This window comes from Electrona antarctica, assembly GCF_951216825.1.
Source record: "Electrona antarctica genome assembly, chromosome: 8".
NCBI lineage: Eukaryota > Metazoa > Chordata > Actinopteri > Myctophiformes > Myctophidae > Electrona > Electrona antarctica.
This window is the reverse complement of record NC_136789.1, coordinates 44,382,155-44,407,589: the sequence shown is the minus strand read 5'-3', so window position 1 is coordinate 44,407,589 and position 25,435 is coordinate 44,382,155. Positions and strand designations below refer to the sequence as shown.

At 41.3% G+C, this 25,435-nt stretch overlaps 2 protein-coding genes across 2 annotated transcripts in view; both read left to right on the top strand.

Annotated features, from left to right (window-relative positions):
* The first annotated feature begins 9,317 nt into the window (after window positions 1-9,317).
* taf9 (TAF9 RNA polymerase II, TATA box binding protein (TBP)-associated factor) lies at window positions 9,318-14,361 on the top strand. The gene is made up of 7 exons (XM_079508111.1): window positions 9,318-9,454; window positions 9,986-10,067; window positions 10,430-10,566; window positions 11,914-12,048; window positions 12,485-12,569; window positions 13,218-13,328; window positions 13,497-14,361. The coding sequence occupies exons 1-7, from the start codon at window positions 9,416-9,418 to the stop codon at window positions 13,634-13,636; spliced, it is 729 nt and encodes a 242-aa protein (XP_079364237.1). The 5' UTR covers window positions 9,318-9,415; the 3' UTR covers window positions 13,637-14,361.
* A 2,752-nt stretch (window positions 14,362-17,113) lies between these two features.
* Window positions 17,114-25,435, top strand: part of siah2l (seven in absentia homolog 2-like) — a 31,674-nt gene continuing 23,352 nt past the window's right edge. The window contains exon 1 of the mRNA XM_079508172.1: window positions 17,114-17,782. Within this exon, the coding sequence (XP_079364298.1) occupies window positions 17,132-17,782 (651 nt within the window). The 5' untranslated portion in view covers window positions 17,114-17,131. The remainder of the gene's footprint in view (window positions 17,783-25,435) is intronic.

Genomic DNA, 25,435 nt, shown 5'->3' with positions numbered 1-25,435 from the left:
TGCCCTTTCTGTTTGACTCAGAAGTAAAGGTACCCTGGTGATTTATGATCTTAACTGGAAAAAAGAAATCCGTAAAACAAAACAAACCATATGCCTGGAATGTTGCAGTGGTTTAGAACCTCCTTGTTGACTCACATGTATGGGGAAACGGATGAAATTCTCAGTGAGCTTTTACTTCATGAAGATGAACAGTAGGAAAACTGACATTGAATGGGAGGGCTCCATTGAGATACTGAGATACGTATAGGTAAAATATATGGGGGGGGATTATGATCCATTTTTGGCGATGGCAATAATACTATGTATGAAATATCAGGTGGTTTTGTCTGCTGAAGATGGAAGAGATAGGAGGGTTTGATCCGACAGCAGAGAGAGCGAGAGACTACTAGTCTCTGGTCTCTGGATGTGTTTATGACACAAGTGATAAGGACATACCTGGAGAAGGTGACAAGGCTGTAAAGGTTAATCATAAAACTCCACAGAGAAGCTAAATGTTGGTGAGAGAGGCTCACGCACGTGCAGCCGTGTGCGCGCGTGCGCACACACACACACACACACACACACACACACACACACACACACACACACACACACACACACACACACACACACACACACACACACACACACACACACACACACACACACACACACACAATTCACAATTTCATACTCCAATCCCACACAATGAAATCCCCAGTGTTAATGTATTTATTTGTAACTCAGGGAGCTTAACATTGTGACTGAATGGAACCTTCCGGGTTCATTCGGTTACATTTGAGTTCAATGAACACTTAGGTTTTGAATGTGTAGTACAGTTTGGATAAGCTTTGTCATGTGTTGGCGTGGGCATGGTTCTCATGGTTTATTGCAGAGATGTGTGACAACGTCCCTATAAAACCAGGAGGTAAATATGAGGACATGCAGGTTGGGTTGATGAATAATTGTTTAAATACATTCGGTAAACTAAGAGGACTTACCTGTGGGAAAAAGGGGGAAAAACACATCATGTCCATTTGTAGCCCATCAATAGTGTGTAACACAACTGGTAAAATTAATTTGTCATCCAAAGAGGATTGTTCTGAAACAGCATGTGAAATAAAGTCAACTTATATCCACTCCTTAACTGGGGTGTTTTTGTCTCACTGTATATTTAATAAATGGTGCATTTATATAGCGCCTTTATCCAAGGCGCTTTACATAGATTGTGCATTACATTCACCCATTCATACACCGATTGCGGCGGAAGCCATGCAAGGACCAACCAGCACATCGGGAGCAATTTGGGGTTCAGTGTCTTGCCCAAGGACACTTCGACATGTAGACAGGAGGAGCTGGGATTCGAACCGCCGACCCATGGATCATTGGACGACCTGCTCTACCTCCTGAGCCACAGTAGGTGACATTTATCCTCAGCATTGTAGCCATCCTGTCACTATACTGTAGCAGCCGTTCTTGCTCATGGACATTTCAACACATTGCTGAGACCTGAAACTTGACCTGTGGACGTCCTCATCGAGCTGGCTCTCTAACTTGATGCATTATTTTGTAATTACATTTTACAAACAGTAGAGCAGACCTGTAGCCATGGCAGGTGCATAGAAAGAAACAAAAAGCTACCTGTTTTTTTCATGTGCCATTAATGCACTTTTATTATGAACCTTTTTGTGGAAAGACCTACAGTATTTGTTTAACTGTCACAGTACATTAAAAATATATGTCTATATATACTACATAATTATACCAACACATAGTGACAGATTTCTGTTTTATCGGATAATAACATTGTTGCCAGATTTGCATTGTACTACATGCAACATTGAGTCTAGATAATTTAACTATGCAAGTCAACACACATTATTTACAGTAATAGTGTACTTTAAGGAAAGGGGGGGTTGAATGGGCCATTGTTCTCATATTGATTGGATATGTTGATTTATGTTAAGTACTAAAACCACTTTTATCACACAAATTGTAAATGGCGTAATTCTGCCTGCATGAGAAGGCAGAGTTACAACTACAAATCAGTTGAACTGTCCGTCCGTCCGTCCGTCCGTCCGTCCGTCTCTATCTATCTATCTATCTATCTATCTATCTATCTATCTATCTATCTATCTATCTATCTATCTATCTATCTATCTATCTATCTATCTATCTATCTATCTAAAATACATACTGCATTACCTTTCATTAAGGTGAACATTCATTAATTGTGTTCATGTGGGACCACATTTTGACTTTCCCACGACCTCGTCTTTGAGAAATGCCATCCTATAGTTTGCCGGTACAGTAAAAGTTACAGTTTCTACAGTTCCCGTGGCAACCTGGCCTGATCTCCATTGTGAAGTTCCTGTGTGACTTCCCCAAGAGAACTATGGCTCCTCTTTAATGCAAACATCAAAGAACTTCCTCTGTCTCTGTGACTCTGACAGACACAGAGAGAGGGGGGAGAAACAGAGAGAGACAGAGAGAAACAAGAGAAAAACAGAGAGAGAGTGAGACAGAGACAGACAGAGAGAGAGACAGAGACAGAGAGAGACAGAGAGAGAGAGAGAGAGAGACAGAGACAAAGAGAGACAGAGGCAAAAGGGTGCAGTGTAGCGCAAGCAAAGTCTGAGCAAAGTCAAACAAACTTAAACTAAACTTCAATGACCTTGAGGTCATTAAAATAAAAGTTTAATTTGGCATGAATTATGAATACATGATCATGTTTTTAACCTTTTTGAATGTGTCTCCTGCTAAATTAATTGGAATAATTCAAACGTCTCATGCATACATTTTAACTAGCTCTGGTCCATAGCCTTACTGCCCTGGGCAGAATCATAGAAGCAGTAAGGCTATGGACCAGAGCTACATTTTAACTAAGGTTGCCACCCGTCCCTTAAAATACAGAATCATCCCTTATTTGAGAATTAAATGATGCGTCCCTTATTGAACCAATAAGGAACGCAGTTTGTTCCTTATTTTCCTAAATAGCCCCTACACGTCAACACTGAATTTAACAATAATGAACAAAACAAAACAAAACAAAACACAGGAAATATTAAAGTCAGCACAATTGTTCTAGCGGGAGGCACACAGTACCTAAAGTAGCCTAAACCAGTGGTTCCCAAAGTGGGGTCCGGGGACCCCCAGGGGTCCTTGAGGGAGTTCCAGGGGGTCCCCAGCTAAATGATAGTTTGGAACCAAATGGACCCTTATGGGTCTGTAACTCTGAGAGTGTACAAATGGAACTAAATGGACCCTCAGAGTTAAATTAACATTGATTTTACAATATGAATTGGGGGTCCCAGAGATAGAAATGCCATTAAATGGGGGTCCGTATACTAATGCATGTCAAACTGGTACTTGAAATTAAATGGGTTGAGAATCACTGCGTACAAATCTTCTCTTATGGGGGTCGCTGGCATATATTTTCTAATGGGGGTCCGCGGGCTAATTAGTGTCAATTTGGGGGTCCTTGACATGAAAGAGTTTGGGAACCACTGGCCTAAACTATATTGGTGTATGTTTTCTGTGCCGCATGGGGACTAACATTACTTATATACTGTATAAGATCACAGAAGAACCAAACATTACAGTAGTGTCAGTTTGATTGATTGATTGATTGATTTATTAACAGTTTGCAGAATTACAGTACATTTCAAGTACAACTCAATACAAAAAACTGTTAACTGTGAGTGGACGACACCATAAAGCATTACACTTGTTTACAATAGGGTCCACCATTTTCTTTTTTTATGATTTGTACTTTATTAAATTTCTTTTGTATATGAAACTGACATAGACATAGACAAAACACAACAAAATAAATGCATAACAAAACAAACACATAACAAAACAAAACAAAACAATATAACAGAGATGCACAGAAATATCCCGCAGTCCACCCCAGCCCCAATTCCAGACATATTCCTTCAGTGTATTTTTCTAAAGTTGCAGCCCGTTCAGAGCTCACTCAGAGCCAGAAACGAATCAGAGTCCTGATACGTGCATATGGTTAAAGCCCCATTTTAAGTCATAGTCGTCCATCCTATTGAGCAGCCTGTATGACAGTCGCTCGTAAGCGGCCAATAGTCCCATCGATGCATCCCAGAGGGATGGAGCAGGTGCAGATGGAGCCTTCCAGTCCTTGACCAACAGCCTCCTACCTGAGGAGGAGCAACATGCCTCAATGTGGCAGGATCCCCCAGAATGAACAGACTGGGTGAAAAAGGAATGTGTATGCCCGTTTCTCTCCAGTCTTTCATGTATAGCAGTCCAATATTCCTGAAATTTGGGACAGCCCCAAAGCATGTGTAAAAGTGTACCGTCTCTATCCTGACACCTCCAGCATTCAGGACCATCAGTCGAGCCGACCCTAAACAATCTTGATGGTGTCCAATATATTCTATTTATAATTTTGAATTGAATCAACCTTGTACGTAGTTCTCTTGACATTTTCCTTCCATTCCTAAGAATTCTAACCCAATCACCATCTGATATTGTAAGTCCTAAATCCCTTTCCCATGGCAACTTGGATGTGAATTTACACTGGTCAGAGGCATCCAGGAACATGGCATAGTATGTAGAAGCCTCATGACCCAGTCCAAATATTTAAAAAATATTTTCCACTGTGTCAATTTTAGGGGGGGGGGGGGTGATGTGAGAGAACCAAAGGTTTTTACCAATAGGTGTCTCAGTTGTAACTGCCAGAAGTGATTGTGTGGTAGGCCAAATTCTGTTCTTAATTCTTCAAATGATTTCAAATTGTTTTCTTGGTATAGATCTCCCAAAATCTTTACACCCCGTTGATACCATGGGTCCCAGAGGAAGGGCTTTTTACCTATACAAAGTTTGGGATTTTGCCAGATGCCAGCTGACCAATGGAGAAGGGGATTGAATTTAAACATACGAGCTATTTTCCTCCAAACCCAGTGAATGTGAGACATAATCGGGTGTGATTTGCTAATTGAGTCCAGTTTAGTTGTGAGACATTCAATAGGCGCCAGAGGAGCACAAAGTGCGCTCTCAAGACTAAACCACGGCGGGGCCCTTTCCGGTGGAAGGGTCCATCGTACCATATGCCTCATGGTGAACGCATAGTGGTAGAGCAAGAGATTGGGTATACCCAGACCCCCTTTATCCACTGGCCTCTGCAGTTTTTTTAAGCTCATTCTTGGACGTTTGTGTTCCATAAGAACTTATTAAAAATTTGGTCAAATTGTTTGAAATATTGTAATGGAATCTTAACTGGGAGGGCCTGGAGCAGATAGTTGAGTCTCGGAGCACAGTTCATCTTAATAATGTTCGCCTTACCCCACATAGAAAGAAACAAAGAAGACCATCGTTCTACATCAGTCCGTATTTTGTCCAGGAGCGGTTCGAAGTTAGTTTTTACTAACTCGTCCAATTTAGAAGGGAAGATTATGCCTAAATATTTTAGGCCCTTTTTAGGCCATTCAAATGAGCCCGCCTGAAACAATGATTTAAGACAATATGAAGTGAGTGGTAGGGCCTCAGATTTTGACCAATTTATCTTATAGCCTGATATGGATGAGATGGGTCCACCATTTTCAATTCATCAAAACATTAAGAGACGTACGAATATACACAACTATAGTCAACAGCAAATAATCATAGAGGTAAAAAGGGAAAAGAAACATATACAGTGAGGGGGAAAAGGGGTGGGTGGGGGATTCAGATTTTACAGGGGCCAGTTTCGAATTGCAGCCATCCGTAGGTGCTCTTTGAGAGCAGTTTTGAAGCAGTCAAGCTGGATTTGCATGTCTTAATGACTGTTGGTAGGGCGTTCCACATTTTGGTGGCATAGGAGCGGAATTCATTTAGACCCTTGTTTGTGCCGAATCTGGGTTGCACATGGTTTGTTGCACTCCCTCTGGCGTTGTAGGTGTGGACTTTGTTGACATTAAGGAAGTATTTAGACAGGTACATGCATTATCTTGGTGGTGTAGCGAATCTTGTGGACCAGACCCATTGCAAAATGCTGTACTCTGTCGTCAGGTGGGTTCGGGGAGTGAGGCCAAGTAGTAGCCTGACCAGTTTGTTTTGGGAAGTCTGGAGCCTTGTTTTAAGGGCCTTTGAGGTGCTATGGTACCGTCCAGGAGGTGCATGCATAGTCGAAGAAACCTTGTATGAGGGCTCCTGTTCTTTGGTTGACTTTTTTGATTACGTTGGTGGCCATTTTATCACCGGAAAGATTTGACTCCAAATTTCATCTTTTCGTGTTCTTCATGTTCAGTTCATTTTCAGTTCTTCATGACCCAAACATCCAGTAAGGGCAAAATCCATTTGACATTTGACAAACATCTCCTGAGATCGATTCGGTATGGGACCTTATATTATTTATCATTTATCACCACTTTAGCCATATACTATACTTTGTCAAAACACAAATAGCCAAAATAGCACAAACTCACAACACATCACATTAATACTATAGTTATGAGATGGTATGGTATTTTCGCTATTTTCATAAACATTTAAAATTGTCTTGAAAATCTTGTAGGAAAAAAAGGCTGTTGGGTCAATTCTGTGACCTTCTAGATAGCCCACCACCCTTTGGACTGGACAGAAGGTGGCTGATATTAGAGGTCAAAATTATTAGTGGAAGACAAATTGACCTAATGCTAATAATATTTGCACCATCCTCACCTGGCTATAACCCTTTGTCTCTGCTGTGTGTGTATGTGTGTATGTGTGCATGTGTGCATGTGTGTGTACGCGTGTACGTGTGTGTGCTGCCTGCCTGCCTGCCTGCCTGCCTGCCTGCCTGCCTGCCTGCCTGCGTGCGTGCGTGTTCAGGACACTTATTTGAGCTGCTCACACTAGGACATCAACATAGATAGTAGGAAAAAGTTGGGACTCATTGGACACCCCAGATGTTTTAGTATTCAAAAGTAGAATTTAAAAAAATATGTTTTAATATCAATGCATTGCAGTATTTCAATTTAGATCTTTTCCAGTAATTTAGATCTTTTCCTGGAACGAAAAGATCGATAATAGTGAAAAAGTACTGCGGGAGCACAGATATAGCCAACACCAACTCAGGGCTCCTGAATAGCTGACACATAGGTCTACCGTAAGGGCCGAAGTGTGTGCACCTCTTTCTCCTCCTAGCTGTGCCTTGGATTAATTGGCTCCCACAGTGTCAGTCCACGTTTCTGATGTGGTCCTCCCATGTGACACCTAGTGCCATTCGTAGCATTCTTGTGTAGACACCATGCAGCCAGGGCCCTTTACTGCTGCACTGTGGCCCCTTTTTCACCGGTTGGGAACCGGTTCAGTTCTTTTTGGTTCTTAGTCCATGAGCCAGACCTCCAAAATTGGAATGTTAATTATGAATTGAGTGTACAAAACCATACCTATATTAAATTGTTATCACCATGAAACTTCCCCAGTTGATTACTTACACAAAGACAATGATTTATTGTATTACAAATCTTAAAAATGTAAATATGCAAATTAGGCATCATAGGCCTATAGGAAAATATGCAAAAAAAAGAAATATGAAAAAGCTACTATACTGTGGAAGGGTTATCATATATTAATTTACTTATATTGATACTATAAGTAATTTAATATAGGTATGGTTTTGCCCACTCACACACACACACACACACACACACACACACACACACACACACACACACACACACACACACACACACACACACACACAACAATTTACAATTTACAATTTAGGCATTTAGCAGACGCTCTTAATCCAGAGCGACTTACATTAGGCAGGAACAAAAGTATGGGAATACATCACATATATAAAATGCATTTATCAAGAAACATGCGTAAGCTAAGAACGTAACTAGAACATATCTATATAATGACACTATACATATTAACTATACATATATACTATACTATGCTATACATATGTAGGCTACTATGATGTGCACACACACACACACGCTTTCATACTCAACCCTGCCCACAGTAATGTAAATTTTCATGTCACAAACTCCATCCACCCCACCTTTCCTGTCTCTCGTTCACTGTAACTACCTGAAAAAAAGTATAAAATGGCAAAAAATAAACACTAAAAAACTATATATATATATATATATATATATATATATATTATTATTTTGAGCAAGTATTAGTTGCTTCAGCAGATCATGTTTGAAAGCCAACGTATATTTGACTTTCTACAGAAAGACAGAAAGAAAGAAAGAAAGAAAGAAAGAAAGAAAGAAAGAAAGAAAGAAAGAAAGAAAGAAAGAAAGAAAGGAAGGAAGGAAGGAAGGAAGGAAGGAAGGAAGGAAGGAAGGAAGGAAGGAAGGAAAAGAAAGAAAACTACTGCTGCTCAGTGAATGTGCTGCTGCTGCTGCTGCTGAACGTGGACGTTTGCGCCATCTGCTGGCTTTGTGATGTCCCGCCGCTAAACGATTATGCATACCCCGGTCCAATAGGTGGCGGTATGCTCTCCGTTCAATGACACGAGCGGCCCATCATGAATTTGAACCGATTTGAACCTCTAAGATTTGAACCAGATTCCATGTCCATGCCATGTCCGCTTTTATAAGCGGCTTTGGACTTGTTTTTCTGTAAAGTTGCTTGTAAATATTGTTAGGTATTTGCGGTTTTTGGGCTTGTTTCCTAATGTTGTTTTATTTAAACTAAACCAGTGTTTCATTTTCAAGTCAAAGACCCACAAATTAATATGTCTGCGGACCCCCATCTGACTGACACCATAAATAATTACACTTGTTTACAATAGGGTCCACCATTTTCAATTCATCAGAACATTTAGAGACGTACAAATATACACTTCTATATAACAAAAAGTAGGAAATCATCATAAAAGGAGGTAAAAAGGGAAGGGAAAAGGGGGTGGGGGCCCCGGGAGACTTTACGGGGGCCACTGGGGCCAGGAGAACTCGCCAGTTTACCAAGTCACCACGGCGAAAATTCTTCATCAATGTCTTCATCGTTATGCTAACATGCTGTCTTCATCAGTGTAGTATGTAAAACTCACAGATGTTATAGTTCATTTCCAAAGTGATCAAATAATTTTATTTTTTGCAATTAAATGGTCAGCTCTTTGGTGTTTACACTTTTAGCATTCCTACTTTCTCTAGTGTTAACTCTAAAGAAACTATACTCTCTCTCTCAATTCAATGCAATTTAAATGAAGGTGAAGTAAAACTAAAATGCACTAAATCGCGTGAGTTGGTAAACTGGCGAGTTCTCCGGATACCCTTTAGAAAGTCAATGGATTCACATGTCTTAATGACTGTTGGTAGGGCGTTAAAAATGATTAAAGAATATTCCAGACCTGGTTGCTTGTTTCTCTCACACAATCTGGCAACACTGCAGGGAAGCGCTGAGCTGAAGTTGAAGAAGCAACTCAAGCAAGCAGCACAGCAGCAGCACTAGCTCCGACGACGAAGTACTGAAAATGGCTGCTACTCAGAAAACCGTTCCTAAAGATGCACAGGTATTCATAAATAAACAACTAAAGCGCTGAGCTGCAATGAAGAGTAATCCTGCATTCATTACATTGTTTAATAATGCTGCCGTTATTGCCAAGTAACTCGTCCAACGTTCGTTTTGTGTGTTTGTTATTATGATCGCCGCAAACATGCTAGGCTAGTTCTAGCGCACGGTCGAGTCCAGTCCATAGAACAGGCTGAGAGTACACGCTCCGAGACGAGAGCTACAGTCTGAGCGGCAGGGAGAGGTACCATTTGGGGCTAGTTTAGCTAGCCCTTAAGATCAAGATTACTATTATTATAGTTATTATAATTCCAAACGGGATATTCGTGTCTTGTTTTGTCAGCGTTTATTTGTTCAAAAGGTTTCAGGGCGGAAAGTTGAGATGGTTTTAGCCACGTTCTGTGTGGCGCGTTAACTTGTCAATGTGTGGTGGATATTGTTATGTTCTGTTGAACAGTTATTCTGCGGAGATTGAAAAAGGAAAGTAATTGTTTTACACTGATGTCGTGATGGATGTTTTCTTTTTGCTCAGGTCATGATGCAAATCCTAAAGGACATGGGGATCACGGAGTATGAGCCTAGAGTGATAAATCAGATGTTGGAATTCACCTACAGTAAGTGTCTAGTAGTATGTTAAAGGGGGTTCAGTAACAGAAGTCTCACCAGCTCTTTAGTTAACGGATAATACCTTTTCAGATCGGGATACCGATTTTATCCAATCAAGAGATGAAAGAGAAGAACTACACTTTGCCTTGTCAAACCTGCATTTGGTCTCAATGAAAATCCCTCTGACCAGGCCGGTTTATAAATTAGTCTGTATTTCTATTGTATGATCTATTTCAATACCCCCTTTTTAAAAAGTAATTCATAATATAAAAGGTTTTTGTTTTTTTGCTTCAGTTATGTCGTGACGTGCTCTTATCCTGTTTAAAGTATCAAAGTTAACAGTATCTCCTGCTTCTTTTTGCTTCTTTAGGATATGTGACAACTATTATTGAAGATGCCAAGATGTATGCAACACATGCTAAAAAGTCCAGTGTGGATGCTGATGACATCCGGTTGGCCATTCAGTGTCGAATGGACCAATCATTCACCTCCCCGCCACCTCGAGATGTAAGTCTAAGTCAAAGTCGTACGATTTGTCACACACGTTACCGCAGTGAAATTTGTTCTCCGCATTTGACCCATCTCTTGGAGCGGTGAGCCGCAGCGTGCGCCGCGTTCGGGAATCATTTGATTAGTAGATTTCGTCATAGTATTAAAGAAAAAAATACTTTTTTCTCTTGACATAACATGTGCACGTATGTTAGACTCAAAATTCATTTTACATGGATACAAAAATACAATAGCTGTCCCTATTCACAATGTGATAATCTTTTATTTGATTGTGTTTTTCTATCTAATACATTTAAAATGTATGCCATGTTTGTCATCAACCCTTATGGTGAATTTATATATTATCTATCGAAGCAGACAGACAGACAGACTTTCTGTCTGTGAGCACAGCTGTCCTGTGTTCTCATTGGCTGTAATATGGACCTTCTCGGGGTGCCGTCGCAACCCCGTTCATACTGTATGATGTTCAGTCTGCGAGAGAGTCAAATGTCAAACCTGCTAGATATTCAGAAATGCCGGGAAGGCATCGGTGAGCACTTTATCGCCACTGGATCTTCTCGCAGAGCCTTTCACACACCGCGAGCAGAACCTCGGCAATCTGGCGCCAGATCGGGAGTTTGAACCAGCCTTGTGGTTAGAGTGTCTGCCCTGAAACTTGGAGGTCGGAGTTTGATCCCCGGCCGGGTCATACCAAAGACTGTAAAAATGGGACCCAATGCCTCCCTGCTTGGCACTCAGCATCAATGGGTTGGATTGGGGGGTCAAATCAAACGATTCCCGAGTGCGACACGGCTGCAGCTCACCGCTCCTTGGCTGCGGCTCACCGCTCCAAGAGATGGGTCAAATGCGGAGAACAAATTTCACTGCGGTAACGTGTGTGACAAATCGTATGACTTTGACTTCTTATAATATAGAACAAAGACAAGCATTTCACCTTTTGGTTTATTGGGAAGGAGGAGAGACCCGCACACTGCCACTTGCTGGTTCAAGAACTTTATTTTAAAGAGTCATATAGCAACCTTTTGGTTTATTGACTATGATTACATATCTATTGATCTTGTCGTGTAAATTTTGGTTTAGCAATGAATCAGTGGAGGGCCATACTACAATAAAAAGTTAATGTAACTCACTCAGAGTATAAAACACTTGAGTTAAATCAACATTGAGGATCTTTATTCTGTAGTGTGTGTGTCACTGTGTGTGCCCTTGTAGTCCTGGAATCTAATCCTGCCAGAACCCTTCTATGCTTTATCTTCCAGGGCCCGTATCAGCATTTTACTGTCCTCTGAAAATAATGAACGAATGCATAAAAATCATACCAATAACTGACTTTTGTCTCTGCAGTTTCTTCTGGAAGTCGCCCGGCAGAAGAACCAGACCCCCCTGCCATTGATAAAGCCTTACACCGGCCCTCGGCTGCCTCCAGACCGTTACTGTCTGACTGCTCCTAACTACAGGCTCAAATCCATTCAGAAAAAGGTATTGTCAGCATTAAGAATGAGTAAAACATTTTATTTATTTTTTGCATGATTTTTATTTATTTGGATAGTAGACTGTCAAAGTTGAAGGCAGAGACGTGGATTGCAACACAGCTCTCCAGCCTGAATCAAACCAGTGACGTGATTATGTGGTTCATGTACTACCGGCAGAATAGTTTAATAAATGAATCTCTTCTCAAGCTAATAAATAATACTTAATGTTAATTGTAGAACATTACATATATGTTTGTGCTTTCCATTGAAGAAATTTCCAATTTATGGGTTTATTTGAACATGAGATCAGTTTTTTGCTGTTACAACTTACAATCCCATCACCCCATTGTTTATTATGTACTAATTCTGATATCCCTATCCAGTCTCATTTCAGTCCAAGTTCTCTGCTGATCATTGGGCTGATAGTCATTTTGTGGTTGCAGGTGTCTTCCTCGGCAGGCAGGATAACGGTACCACGACTCAGTGTGGGAGCAGTCTCCAGTAGACCCGGCACACCTACTCACCTTGGTGAGTTATCTCAGCACACTTCAGAACACATCAGAACTACTTGAGTCACATTGTGCAATACATGTACAGTGATTTGTCCTGATGATGCAGAAGCACCCTTCTTCACTGTACATACTGAAACTCATGGTTGCAGGCTTTTGTGTATTAGTGGTGTTAATGAAAAGTTGACTAGTCAAATAGCCCCTTTAGTAATCATACCCCATCTGTGTCTAGGGCCAGTGAGCAGTGACCATAAAGTTACCGGCAAAGAGTTGTGTATGTGTACGTTGTTGTACACAACTGGTACGGTGTGCATGAAGTCACATTTGACCTAATCTGGAATGTTCCATAAAATTAGTTTGACACCTCTGGTCTCTAGTTCACTTCATTATTCTGGTATTGACCTGACATTAATGCATCACTGATTGTTTGGTGTATGTACTAACCTGGGATCCAGACTGCTTGCTACATTTTTAATAAGGACTTACGGAAAGGGTTCACAAAGGGCTCTGTCAGAGCCCTCACTGACTTAATGATTTCAAATGGAACAGCCCTCACATACTTGACATGAACGAGCGTTTCAGTCAGTGGGACAGTAAGGGGGACATTGAAACTAGGCCTTTACTTTGCTGATGTATTGACTGCCCTGCCCTCCTGTTTCGTTTTCAGGCACCCCTTCTATGCAGTCCGTCACAACCAAAATTGGGACTCCAGTCAACCTGGCGAACCAGCGTTTTACTGTTCAGATCCCTACCTCACAGACAACAGTTTCCAAAACTTGTAAGATGTCATCTGATCAAATTACATTTAAGACTGCCTTTTCAGCCAAATGTTTGCACACATGTACACTGAAATGGGAGATAAAAAGTACAGACACACAGAATAAACTGTAAAGGCATATTTGATATTCATTACATTGATTAAAATATGAGTTTCTTTTTTTCACAGCCTCACCCTCCCCCACAATACAGAATGTCCTCATTGGCTCCAAGAATATCCTCATCACCGCTAACATGGTGTCACAGAACTCTGCCAGCGAATCACTGAAGAGGAAGCATGAAGACGAAGATGACTATGATGCTTTATGACATCATAATTGTGATAAGGTGTCCTTTTTAAAAGGAAACAATGTAAAAGTGTAACACTTTGCTTGAAGTGCATTGACACATCATAAGCACATTACATGTGCTTCATTTTGTGTAAACTATTTTTGCATTATTATAAACGGGAAATTCGGTTTGTGTTAATATGCATTCTTATATGCCTGTGGTGTAGCTATTGTTACATACATACAAAAATTAGCCAGAGAGCTTGCAAATTAGTCAGTCAAATTCACACAGTTGCACATATTTGGCCCTACATTGAACCACTACCTCACGATCTTCTACTGGCAGTTCCACTGGATAAGTTGAAGGCCAAGTGCTTTCTCAAACATTTAAGTTTAATATATGTTTATTATAAGCTTGTGTGTACCATATAAAATTAGAATAGCATCAGGAAATTTGGTATAAGTATTAATTGAGAGCTTTACACTTGCCCTGAGGAAGTATTCAACTTTGAGGTGTTATTGATGCATATTAGCTAGCTTCACTTTGTAATGAGAATGTTTTAACAACAATGTGTTTATAAACGTATCACAATGCATGTAATGTGCTTATGTTATGACTTAAGTAAAGTGTTACTAATAAGTGTACTGTATATATAATGAAAATATTGCTCTGGAGCTCAATTTCCATTATCTTTTTGTTAAACTCTAATCTGTAGTGTCCTGTCTGTTTGCTACTAATTTTTTGAAAATAAAATGTAAAAGGTTTTCTCTGTCAGAATTAGTAAATATCAAACCTCAATGGCAATGGGACTTGGGAAATTAAGCCATACTTTGTAAACGTGACAGTGGTTGGCTCTTGGTCCACTTTTTTTTGGTCATATTGCAATATTTAGTGAGTGTAGATTTGCTATTTTCGGTGATTATACCCCCTCAGAATAGCGATGCTATAGTGTAAAGTGGTCAATATTAAAATAATATATATTGACAGTATACACCAGTGTATACAACACAGCACCAAAGGTGTCTGAATTTTGCGTAGCCCATGACAAGATCCATAATACTAAATATTTATCTTCAGTTGTAAATTCTTCATATTACCTTTTGTAATTTTTGGGTTAATCCCTACAGCATTGGCACAAAATGGACCATATTATCCCACTAATTTAACAACATCAAATGACAAACGACTATATAGGATCTCACTGAACAGTCTCACAGAACATTCAACAACAAACTAACAATGAAATTTAAATTAGCCCTGAAACAAAAAGAAAATGTGCTGTTTTGGAATAAGTAACATCCTTTATTGCCGTCGTTACCTGTCACATCACGTCTATTTTCTATAGTCACGGCTATTTCCACTATTTTTGCATGACACCATTTTGTGACAAAGTATAAAATAGGGCTTAAGTGAAGTGGTTGAGTTGTTGATGAACAATAAAATAAATGGTTTTTAAAGCTTGATTATTCGATTCATGGCCTGATTTCCATCCATCCAGCCATTTGTCTATCTTTATCTGCTTATCAGGAGTCAGGTCGCTGGGGTAACAGTTCCAGACTGAGAGTTCCAGATGTGGCCCATTCCTGGGCCAGTGTGCGTGCATGGAGATATAATCCCCTTATCTGGACCTTGGTCTGCTCAATGGCCCCCTCCCATGCCTAGAAGAGGACCTCCCTAGCCCTAGGGAGACGCCTAAGAAGCATCCGTACTAGTAGATGCCTGAACCACTTTAACTAGCTCGAATCATCCCTTGATCACCACTGATTCAACAATCACAACCTGACAAGAAGCCATGCTTGGATTCCACGTAAATGAGTGGCAGCCGGCTCCATGGCCGGATCTCAAGTCTTTCGACTATCCAGTCACCAGTGCATGGCTGCACGTGAATGTGCACACGATCTACACAACACAACTGTAGTAGATAACAGCTCTTAAATGATTTAAAGACACTGATAATTTGAAATGTAATTATAATACTTTATACATTTATTTATTTATCAAAAACTCAGGACAGGCTCTGGAACACGGGAACAGTGCCCACTGCCCAACAATCGATCCAATTGTATAGAGATGGTCTCCCTGACCTTTGGGCCCCTGGGCCAGACAGGCCCGTTCTAGGTCTGTCACTGTGGCTCTATACTCTGAGTCTCTCACAGGGGACTTTAAACCTAAGTTTTCACCCTATCCCTAAAGGCCAGTGCAGTCACAATTCCTTGCAACAAAACACGTTGCTATTCCTTTCTGCCTTTCTGGGAGAAACCTCTGTGTCTAATTAGTTGTTGCTTGCTATAGCCTACATGTAGCAACATAATTATTTTTTATTTTAGATTTTTTTTTAAAAGAATTTGAAGATGTTCAGAAAACTGTAGGTTAGGTTTTAGAAGGCGTTTTTAGAATTGGCCTCAGGTCAGGACCTCCTTGCAAGTTGCAACAAAACAGTTTTAAGGCCAGTCCACACCAATGCAACTGCAAGTAGTTGCATATGTTGCAAGGAGTTGCATTGGTGTGAACTGGCATTGAATTTCAGCCACATGTATCCACAAACTTGGCTGTGAACCGATCCGGAGAGAGCTGGAGGTCACAGAAATGTTGCGAAAATGTTATTTGAGGCTCAACAGATACTGAAGTGTTTCATCAGAGACAGAATTAGAGAGAGAGATCTTTTGTGGACACTTGGTATCTGGGCTGAGATGAAACCACAAACATTGTCAGTGTGTGACACCTTTTTCTCTGGGCTTGGCCAAGGTGTCGATATACTTAATCAGTCACCTGGTGGTATCTATTTCTCTATTATTCTCTCAGTGCCTCTTACTCTCCACTCATTATATTCATAGATCATACAATCTGTGAAACACACAGGATTCATATATTATGTGTCATTAATTAACCAGGAATTTCCCTGATAAAAGAAAATCTCCTTTCTAAGGGGAACCTGGCCAAGATGGAACACAATTCAATTACAGTTGAGATAAAATGTTACAGAAAGTTACAGAGTAGACACAATACTTTATATTGTATGAGTTCAAGGGATAATTAGTTACTTTAGAAGGTCATCATTTGTGAAATTACTTTACTTCTATTACTATTTTGCAAGAACACGTGACATTTAACCCTTAGATGCTATAGGCCAGGCAGGGGCTAATTTGACCATTCATGAGCGTGACTCTCATTGTAACAATGGAATGCGGAAGTGCTCATTCTATCTCAATGGAATAGTTCCAGCCATATGAGCAATGTTTGGAACTATCGCCCATAGACACCCTCTTTGCGGCGAGATCAAAGCGTGTCACCACTCTCTTACTACATTACTCTGGTGAATCTCAATCACTGTAAATTTAGTTAAAGTCGTAACAGATTATAACATGCTACTGTATATAAAATATTGGTCAGGAAGATTTTCATTTTTCAAAATATATTTCTAAAGAGGTCAATGGGCCTCTAAAAATCCCATTTTGTTCTCAGTTGTGATAATTGTCTTCCTGTGATGGAGTAAAAACAAAGATAATCAGATTCACACTACATGATTATATAATAATGCTTATGCACGGCTCCTGTGTTGATTGGCTAACAGCGTGTCAGTCGTCGGCGCGGCGTCCAATCAGCGCCTTACGCAAGCATCCAAACAGGGCCGTCGCCATGTTGTGTCCCCGGGGGCTGGGGAAGGCTACGGAGTGCGATTGTAAATGCCACCGCCGGAGTGCGTACACACGGCAGTTCAGAGGCGTCGGTAAGGGGTTCGAGGCGATCGCGATGAGCCGTCCATCCTCAGCCGGAGGTGGAGGCGGAGGAGGACTCGGGGCCGGTAAAGCGGGTGGAGGAAAGCACGGAGGAGCGTCGGGGGGCGCAGCTGCAGCCGCGGCCGCGGCGGCCGCAGTGGCAGCAGCCGCCGGGGTGGGATCCGTGGCCGGGTCGGCGGGGTCCGCTGCCCCGTCCTCTGGCGTGGTGTCTCTGCCCGGCTCGGCCAACCTTCCCTCACAGGCGTCGGAGCTCACCGCGCTGTTTGAGTGCCCGGTGTGCTTCGACTACGTGCTGCCGCCCATCCTGCAGTGCCAGGCCGGTCATCTGGTCTGCAACCAGTGTCGCCAGAAGCTCAGCTGCTGTCCGACCTGCCGAGGCCCGCTCACCCCGAGCATCAGGAACCTGGCCATGGAGAAAGTTGCCTCGACTCTTCCGTTTCCCTGCAAGGTAAAAGAGGAGCGATTGGCTTTACGTTTACTCCATGTCTCTCTATAGCTACAAAAGTTGACCATGGCACGAGAAGTGCAAACTGACGGCTGTGTTTTAGTGCACTTTTCTGTTTTTAAAAGAACTTCCTCATTGAAAGCTAATGCTAATTGGGCTAACTAGCGCTGACAGGTGGGTGTGTGGATATGTGTGTGTGCGCTGTGTGGCGTGACGTCCCTTCAGGGATCAAAACAAACTCATGATCTGGGCGACAATGTTTGTCAACGTGTCTTTTCTTTTACTTTGCTCCCACTTTAACACGTCTTTATCTTTATAGAAAAAAGGCTGTCAGTTTGTCAACACCCTGGTGTGTTTATGTTGTGTAGTAGTGTATTATTACCGGTCAGTGCCATCCATTGTGTCAAATACACATCAATTGCTGATCTAAGAGCAGTAATAATGCATATATTAATGAAAAATATCATCTTATCCCTGATCGTTTGGTTGCAGCAAACGAGTTTAATAATATTGACTGAATAACACATTTTGGACACATTTCCAACGTGAAGACTGAAGAGATTACTGTTATTGTACTTGGCCAACTCACTATTCTTCTTGTAGTCATTTTTACAAATGTATTTACACATTTTTAGGTTTTTCAGACATGTAAACAGCACGTGGTACAGTCAGACATTAAGGCTAAAGGTGGTGTTCAAATATGCAAACACATGAGCCTAGAGCAAGTAGTAGACATCGTTGCTAGAGCTCGGTTGCTAAGCAGTCGGATGCTTAAAGGATCATGTTCCCTGGAGGTTTATTTCATATACATATCTAGTATAAATAGTATACATTGGAGGCCAAATTGAGGCTATAGGGATGGTTGTCATGATGTCTGCTCAAGTTCAACAGCAACTATGGTGTTATTACACTGTTTATTAACATGGTTGAATCACAGTATTTATCTGTGAATAACAAAATGGATATAATAATCAGATCATGAGAAATTACATACTTTTTCAAATGGCTTGATTTTATATTTAAAACTTAACCTAGGTGACATGCAACTATACAAGTCTCTTACTATAGTTCTCAGGTGTTTAAACTGAAATCCAGTTCTGATAGTCACTCCTAATGTTCTCAGTTGCATGCATCTTTTAGAATTTGTTCCATGTAGTATGTAGAATTGTAGATCAATTGAAAAAATATATCTTTCATATAACAAGTATGTGTCTTAGTTCTCTGGGTTTGTGTGACACAACTCTGTTGAACTAGGAAGACCCAAGCAGAACTGTGAGTCCTTCATGCTGACAAATAGTTGATTGTGCTGCCACAACACTGTATATGCACATACAGTACAGTAATCACAACACATGGATATGCTACTGGGTGTAGCTAATAGCTATCTATGTTTGAGTACTTGCTCAATAAGAGTGTCTGACACCCTGGTGTGTTGTTGACAAGTGAAAATGCATTATGTTTTTAGGTGTATGGCATGAGTTTTTGTGTGCACTTAATTCGATTAATCTCTTGTAAGTCTCTGGATAAGAGTCTTAGAGAGCCCACATCATTCTCTAGTCAACAAAATGTACATTACCGCTGTGTTAATTGCACTTGACCCACAGCATTTATACAACAGTCCATCTAACCTGCTTGGCTTTTCATGTGGGCACTCCCCCCAACCCATTACTTATTTGTAACAGAGGGGAAATATTAGGTACCTAGGTTAGACAACTCAAGTATCCGTATCACTAGTTACTAGTGATACGGATACTGCGGCCACTGTCTCTACTAGTGACTAGTAGAGACAGTGGCCGCAGTGGCGTGATCTCCTGTAACCATGTGGTTGTGAAGTACGGCTCACTGCTGAAAAAGCATGCATGATCAGCAAACTATCTGTGGATACATGCAGGTGAATAAAATGAATTTCTCTTATTATTCATTTCTTAATTCTTACATCTGTACTTTATCCGGAAAGAACTTGTGTTTATTCCTGAGCGTTGGCTGTGAGGCGACAGCGCTACTGACTGCGCTACCGTGCCCCCTCATAGGTTTTGACATATAATCATTTTGGAAATATCGTATTTTCCCCCTGGCACAAGATTGGTATCAGTATTGCACGATCGTGAGGGAATACAAATCTGTGATCGGAATCGATCCCAAGAAACCTGTTCTGAGCACCCCTTATTAGTTGCTACCCTTAGCTGTGTCTACTTTTCCTTCTGTATCTGTGCTGTCTTGTAACATCTGGCAACTGAATTTCAATGAAGATCTATCCATTTCTAACCACTTTCAACCTGACGTGTCTGTTTTGGCCATGTACTGTATACATTTTCAAAAGTAGCAGATAAAAGATCACAGCTTGCACATGATCTTGTACTGTAGAACCCTTTTCCCCTATTTTGTTGAATAGTGCTTAAGTGGCTGAATGAAATACAGTTCAGTTTGTGTTCATTTGAGTAAAATGTTCTCAGCAGTAGTAACGTTGCTCAAATCTTAGTTTTGTTTTTTTATTATTGGTTAGAACATTTTGCATGTTTTGAGAAAATATTAGCGTGGGATGGCCAGACTAATATCGCTGCGTAGATGGATATTAGTCTGGAAGTTACAACAGTTACAACGTCACAGCAAAAGAGTCTCACTTTGAATAGTAGGCTCTGATTGGTCAAACCCAACTCTGGGCTAAGCAAAATGTAATTCAAACTGAGGAGTGCCAGACCCAATCTACCCAGGGCATTTCTTTTTCATGTTGTAGATTTGTCTGGTTTCCAGGCGAGAGAATATGAGGGTGAAAACATTGGTTATCGGTGGTCTAGGACTCTCTCAAAATCCGGGTTGGCTACTGATGGGTCTAGTCATGATGACATGCACGTGCACACTGGTGGATTTTTCAGATGCAGTGGCTAGAGCATTCTTCTTTTGTGGGCACTTCAGCCTGGTATCTGGGCTGAGATGAGAAACTCACAACATTCATTCATCATTAATGAATGGTCAGCTGATGTCGCACCTTTTTCTCTGGGCTTGGCCCAGGTGTTGTTGATACCGGGTGCTACAGTATATCTCTCTACCTATTACACTCTCTGTGCCCCACTCGCACACATCGCACAAAGAAACACACAGGATGAATGTGTCGTCATACAGAGCTGTGGAGAGGCATCCCTGCCGCTCCACATAGTTTAGTGAGTGATGCCCTCCTCTGAAGGCGGCTCGCTGACAGCCTTCTGCTCTGTAATGGGACTCTGATTGCATTTCAGGAGCATTAAAGTTGTATCCAGGCTCTGTGGTGTTGGAGCGCAGTGTAAGCTGATCCCTGATCCTTGATCTGTCCTCTACTCTTAACTCTGTGCAGTGTGCACAGCTAGAGACTACATAGTCAAATGTGGTATGTGATAATGGGGAATTAGGGATGCAAGTATTGCAATTATTTTCTTAGTTTATTCTGTTGATTTACCTTTTCGATTAAAGGTATATTCAGTGATTTCACTTAATTCAAATATCACTTATTTTTTCTTATTTTTTGGATAATCCTCCCTACTATAGAGTGTGCTGACCATATAAGGAGTTCCTCCCTGTCCCCAGTGAGCCCCTGGGGTCAAAGAAACCCTAGTTTCGGTTTGGGCTTCGGGTGGCAAAGCCTTCATCCAATCAGGATGAGAGTGGCCTTCCTCCAATCATGATCGAGTGGGGCGGGCCTTGGTGCACGTGCTGTTGGTCTGTTGTACTTCCCCCACTGTAAAGTGTGTGTGCATGTGCACATCTTGTTACCGGGGTGGACCGGGTTTTTTTCCAAATCACCCAAATCACTGAATGCTCCTTTAATCAAATAATTGAAGTGCTTTGTACAAATGGCAGTAAATCTGTTTATTTAAATGGATTATTTTATTTAAAATTAAATGTAAAGAAAGACAAATAAAGAAATAGAAAGACAGAGGTTGTTGTAATAGAAGGAAAGGAGAAGAAGAGGGAGTGGGTTTTAATGGGCCGTTCTTATTTTGCCGTATGACTGTTAACTGTCTCACTGCCAGAAAAGAACAAACTTATGTTGTTTCCAGTGAGTGGCATTTCGTACGAGGAAGTATAACTGCATAGGATAAAGGAAAGTATGGAGAGAAGGGGAGGGAGAGAGAACTGTTAAGACTCTTAAGAGAGGGGGAATAAAAGAAGATGGCTGGATGAGAGGGAGAGAGATGGGGTTTTATCCAGATTCTGCCCTGTCACACCCTGATGAAAGCTGATCCAGGACCTGTCCAAAAACAAGAAGTGATGAGAGGGACAGAGGGCAAGGAAGAATGATAGTCCAAGAGGCAGGCCAAGATGATTCACAATGCAAACATGATGATGGGGTCTCCAAAAATGAGGAGCTCCCATTGTAAACAATTCAAAACATACGCTGAGCTCAGGAAAAAACATCTTGCTAATGCAACACCATGTGGTCTCCAACCAGGGCGTCTGGCCAGTCCATTGCAATAATCAGGTTATTCTTTGTATATGTTTAGGCAGTCAGACTTGAGCTCCAAGCTAAGAGTTGACTTGTTTATTTTGGCAAGAGCTCCTCCTCCAACTAATTCTCCTCCTTTTTGTATTTCCTGAAACCTTAATGATCTGTCACAGTGCTGTTTTGGTAAAAGTAACATCAGATTGCATGCAGCCATTGCAAACCTACAAACCCACAGGTTTGTAGGTGAGACTTTAGTCTCAGCGATAATCTCCCTCCCTTTAGAAACTTGTAGTACAGTTTTTCAAAGTGAACTGCAGATTTTAGGTTCTTTGGCTATGGGTTCAATTCAAACCCAATCCTAGAGTCTTCTTTTGGGAATGACAGGTAAATGATAAATGTGCATTATATCTGCTAAATCTGTTACAATTACAAATAAATATACTGTGATAATTTTCAGCATTTGCTAAATTTCTTCCCTCTGTCTGCACTGAAACCTTTCAGAACATTCATTTTAAGAGTGGAATGCTAATATTCAGAATTTGCATTGAATTGACACAATTTATAGTCTCTGCACAGTTTAGGAAAACCTTATTTAGGAAGTTGCTCAAGTAAAGTAAATCTTTGTTCTGTTGCAAATTGCAACTTAACTACACATTTAATATTGATATATTGGTGGTATAATGTCCTTTAGCAAGTTACAATGAAACCTGCTACGTTCACTAGGGTAACTATGAACCAGGTCAACTCCATGATAAATGCAGTAGGCCTGTTAATGGCTCGCTTTAGGCCAGTATTATTTCTAACAGTGCTTGCCATATACTGTGATGGCCAGAAGGGGTCATTCATCACATTTACATAATTCAATCATTTGCTTTTAACAAGAGTTGGGCTCCATGGGCACTGGGGTGTTATTGTGGGATATCCAACAAGTATGTGACATTGAGAAAAATGATGAAACATGATTTTCACAGTTGTTAGGCTGTGACACCACATCCTCTCATTCTCTCTCTCTCTCTCTCTCTCTCTCTCTCTCTCTCTCTCTCTCTCTCTCTCTCTCTCTCTCTCTCTCTCTCACACACTCTCTCTCCCTCACTTTGATCATTAATATTGAGAAGATGTAGCCCAGTCTAATGAGAAATTAAGCAACATTTCATGCTCCAGCTGAGCTTGGAGATGAACCGCACACACGCATGCTCGTACTGGAGTGAACACAAAAGCAACCCTTTTTTCACCAATATATGGTATAATGACAGACCAGAGGTGGAGCTAAAAGACAGGCAGAGTGAGGAGGATATGACCTCTGTCGCTATGGTTGATTTCACAGAGGAGATGATGGCAGTGCACATGCCCTTGGTAGTTATATGATGAAGTGGTGGTGTCTGCATGTACAGTGTGTATGCGCAGTCACACGCACGCACGCGCGTGCACACAGTCACACACAGACAGAGAGAGACTAGGGGAGGAGGCACTGTTGTTTATCGAGGAACACAATGAGCGCTTGGGGAATTGTGGGTAATTAATTTAGACTGAACGAAACCCCACTGAGTTAATTCCACTCCAGAGAGGGTTAGGTTCTTTTTACTGCAGACCCTGCAACCTTGATAAAACTCTTTGGCTGTCTGAGGTTAAAATGACGCACACTAAACCACACAACATGAGGAAGTGCCCTCGAGCAAATATCACACCAAATATCTCTAGGCACTGCACTGCACGTGACCTGACTTCTCTAAAGAAAATGTGTTTACGGTTGGTGTGTGAGTGAGGGACATTTTGAAAAGGTAAATTCTGAAACCGAGTGTGTTACCGTTTTGGTTTGAATCCCCAGTGCACTGGTTATGAAAATGATCTGTATGGGAAGGTGAATGAATGAAGAAATATTTATGTCTGAGGTGGCGCTATGCTATAGTATGTTTTATTCATGTTTATAGATGAAGAAGGCCTTATAGGATTAGGAAGGAATTGTTAGAACTCCCCACATTCAGTCTGTTCAACAGTGATTCTCTTTGTATCTCCCCCTCCTCTCCATGAATTCCTCCATCCTGTCCTATCTAACATTTTCAAATTCAGTCAACCTGAAAATCTCCTCATCTACATTCAGATGCAGACTCTCCTCCTACCTGCAGGTGTGTGTTTGTGTCTGTGCACAGTTGCACACTGACGTTGGCAGACTGCCAATCCCATCCCTTACCCATTCCTTGTGTGTGTGTGTGTGTGTGTGTGTGTGTGTGTGTGTGTGTGTGTGCGCGTGCGTGCGTGCGTGTGCACGCACGTGTGTGGGGGTTTGTGACAGGGTGGGATGTTCCTGTTATTGACATTCTTCAGTCTAGCTGTGTGTGCGTGTGCGTGCACGCGCCCCCAGCAGCAGTCACAGTGGAGGCTATGTTGAACCTGTCATGATATGCAGTACAGTACAATGTAGTGATTTTGCCAGCATTGCACCTCACATTCCATTTGGTAGTGTTCTGAATCAATCAGTATTGCAGGACAGGACAATACCAATGATGTATTGGACGAACAGCCAGAAACACTTGAGTTTAGACATTAGATGCAGGTGTTAAGTCAAGTGGTCAAAGGGATATTTCATTTTCAAACATGTTTTTAAGCTGCTTGATTCAGGCGTTTGTTTGTGTCCTCTATCCTTTTGTTTTGTAACGGATTTCTTTAACTAGAACTGACTAGTGTCTGTTCTGTTGAGCAGGATAAGGGTGTGTGTGTGTGTGTGTGGTGTGTGGGGTGTGTGGTGTGTGGGTGTGTGTGTGTGTGTGTGTGTGTGTGTTTAATCTGAGGAGTAGGACCCCGTTACTGCTGGTCACCCCTGAGTGCCCAGTAAACTCCCCATCCGTCAGCACTTAATTGAATTGCAGCATTTTTAAAAGGACAGCCAATCGCACCTGTCTCTCGCTCGTTTCTAGGGCTGCATGGAAATGAAAAGGATTGGCCGAAACTAGGGATGTCCCGATACACTTTTTCCGTTCCGTTCCCTTTTCCAATTTCGGTGTTTAGCCGATACCGATACCAGAGAATAATATACTACTACCGATACAGTATCGGGACATCTCTAGCCCAAACCAAAAATAAGGAAATAATTGGCAGCAGAATACTGAACGCTTTTTTGTGTGCATAAAATGGTCATGTCATTTGTGTAAGATCTTTCTCTTTTCTCTGCATAGCTTCAGAAGTGCATTTATTTTGTTATTTCGTCATAAGCTGCAGCACATGGACACTTTAAAAACTTTCAA

Coding starts and splice junctions, on each gene's coding strand:
- taf9 (XM_079508111.1), top strand. CDS start 9,416: ATGGCTGCTACTCAGAAAACCGTTCCTAAAGATGCACAG. Junction 10,068..10,429: donor GATGTTGGAATTCACCTACA/GTAAGTGTCTAG, acceptor TTGCTTCTTTAG/GATATGTGACAACTATTATT. Junction 12,570..13,217: donor CGGCACACCTACTCACCTTG/GTGAGTTATCTC, acceptor TTTCGTTTTCAG/GCACCCCTTCTATGCAGTCC.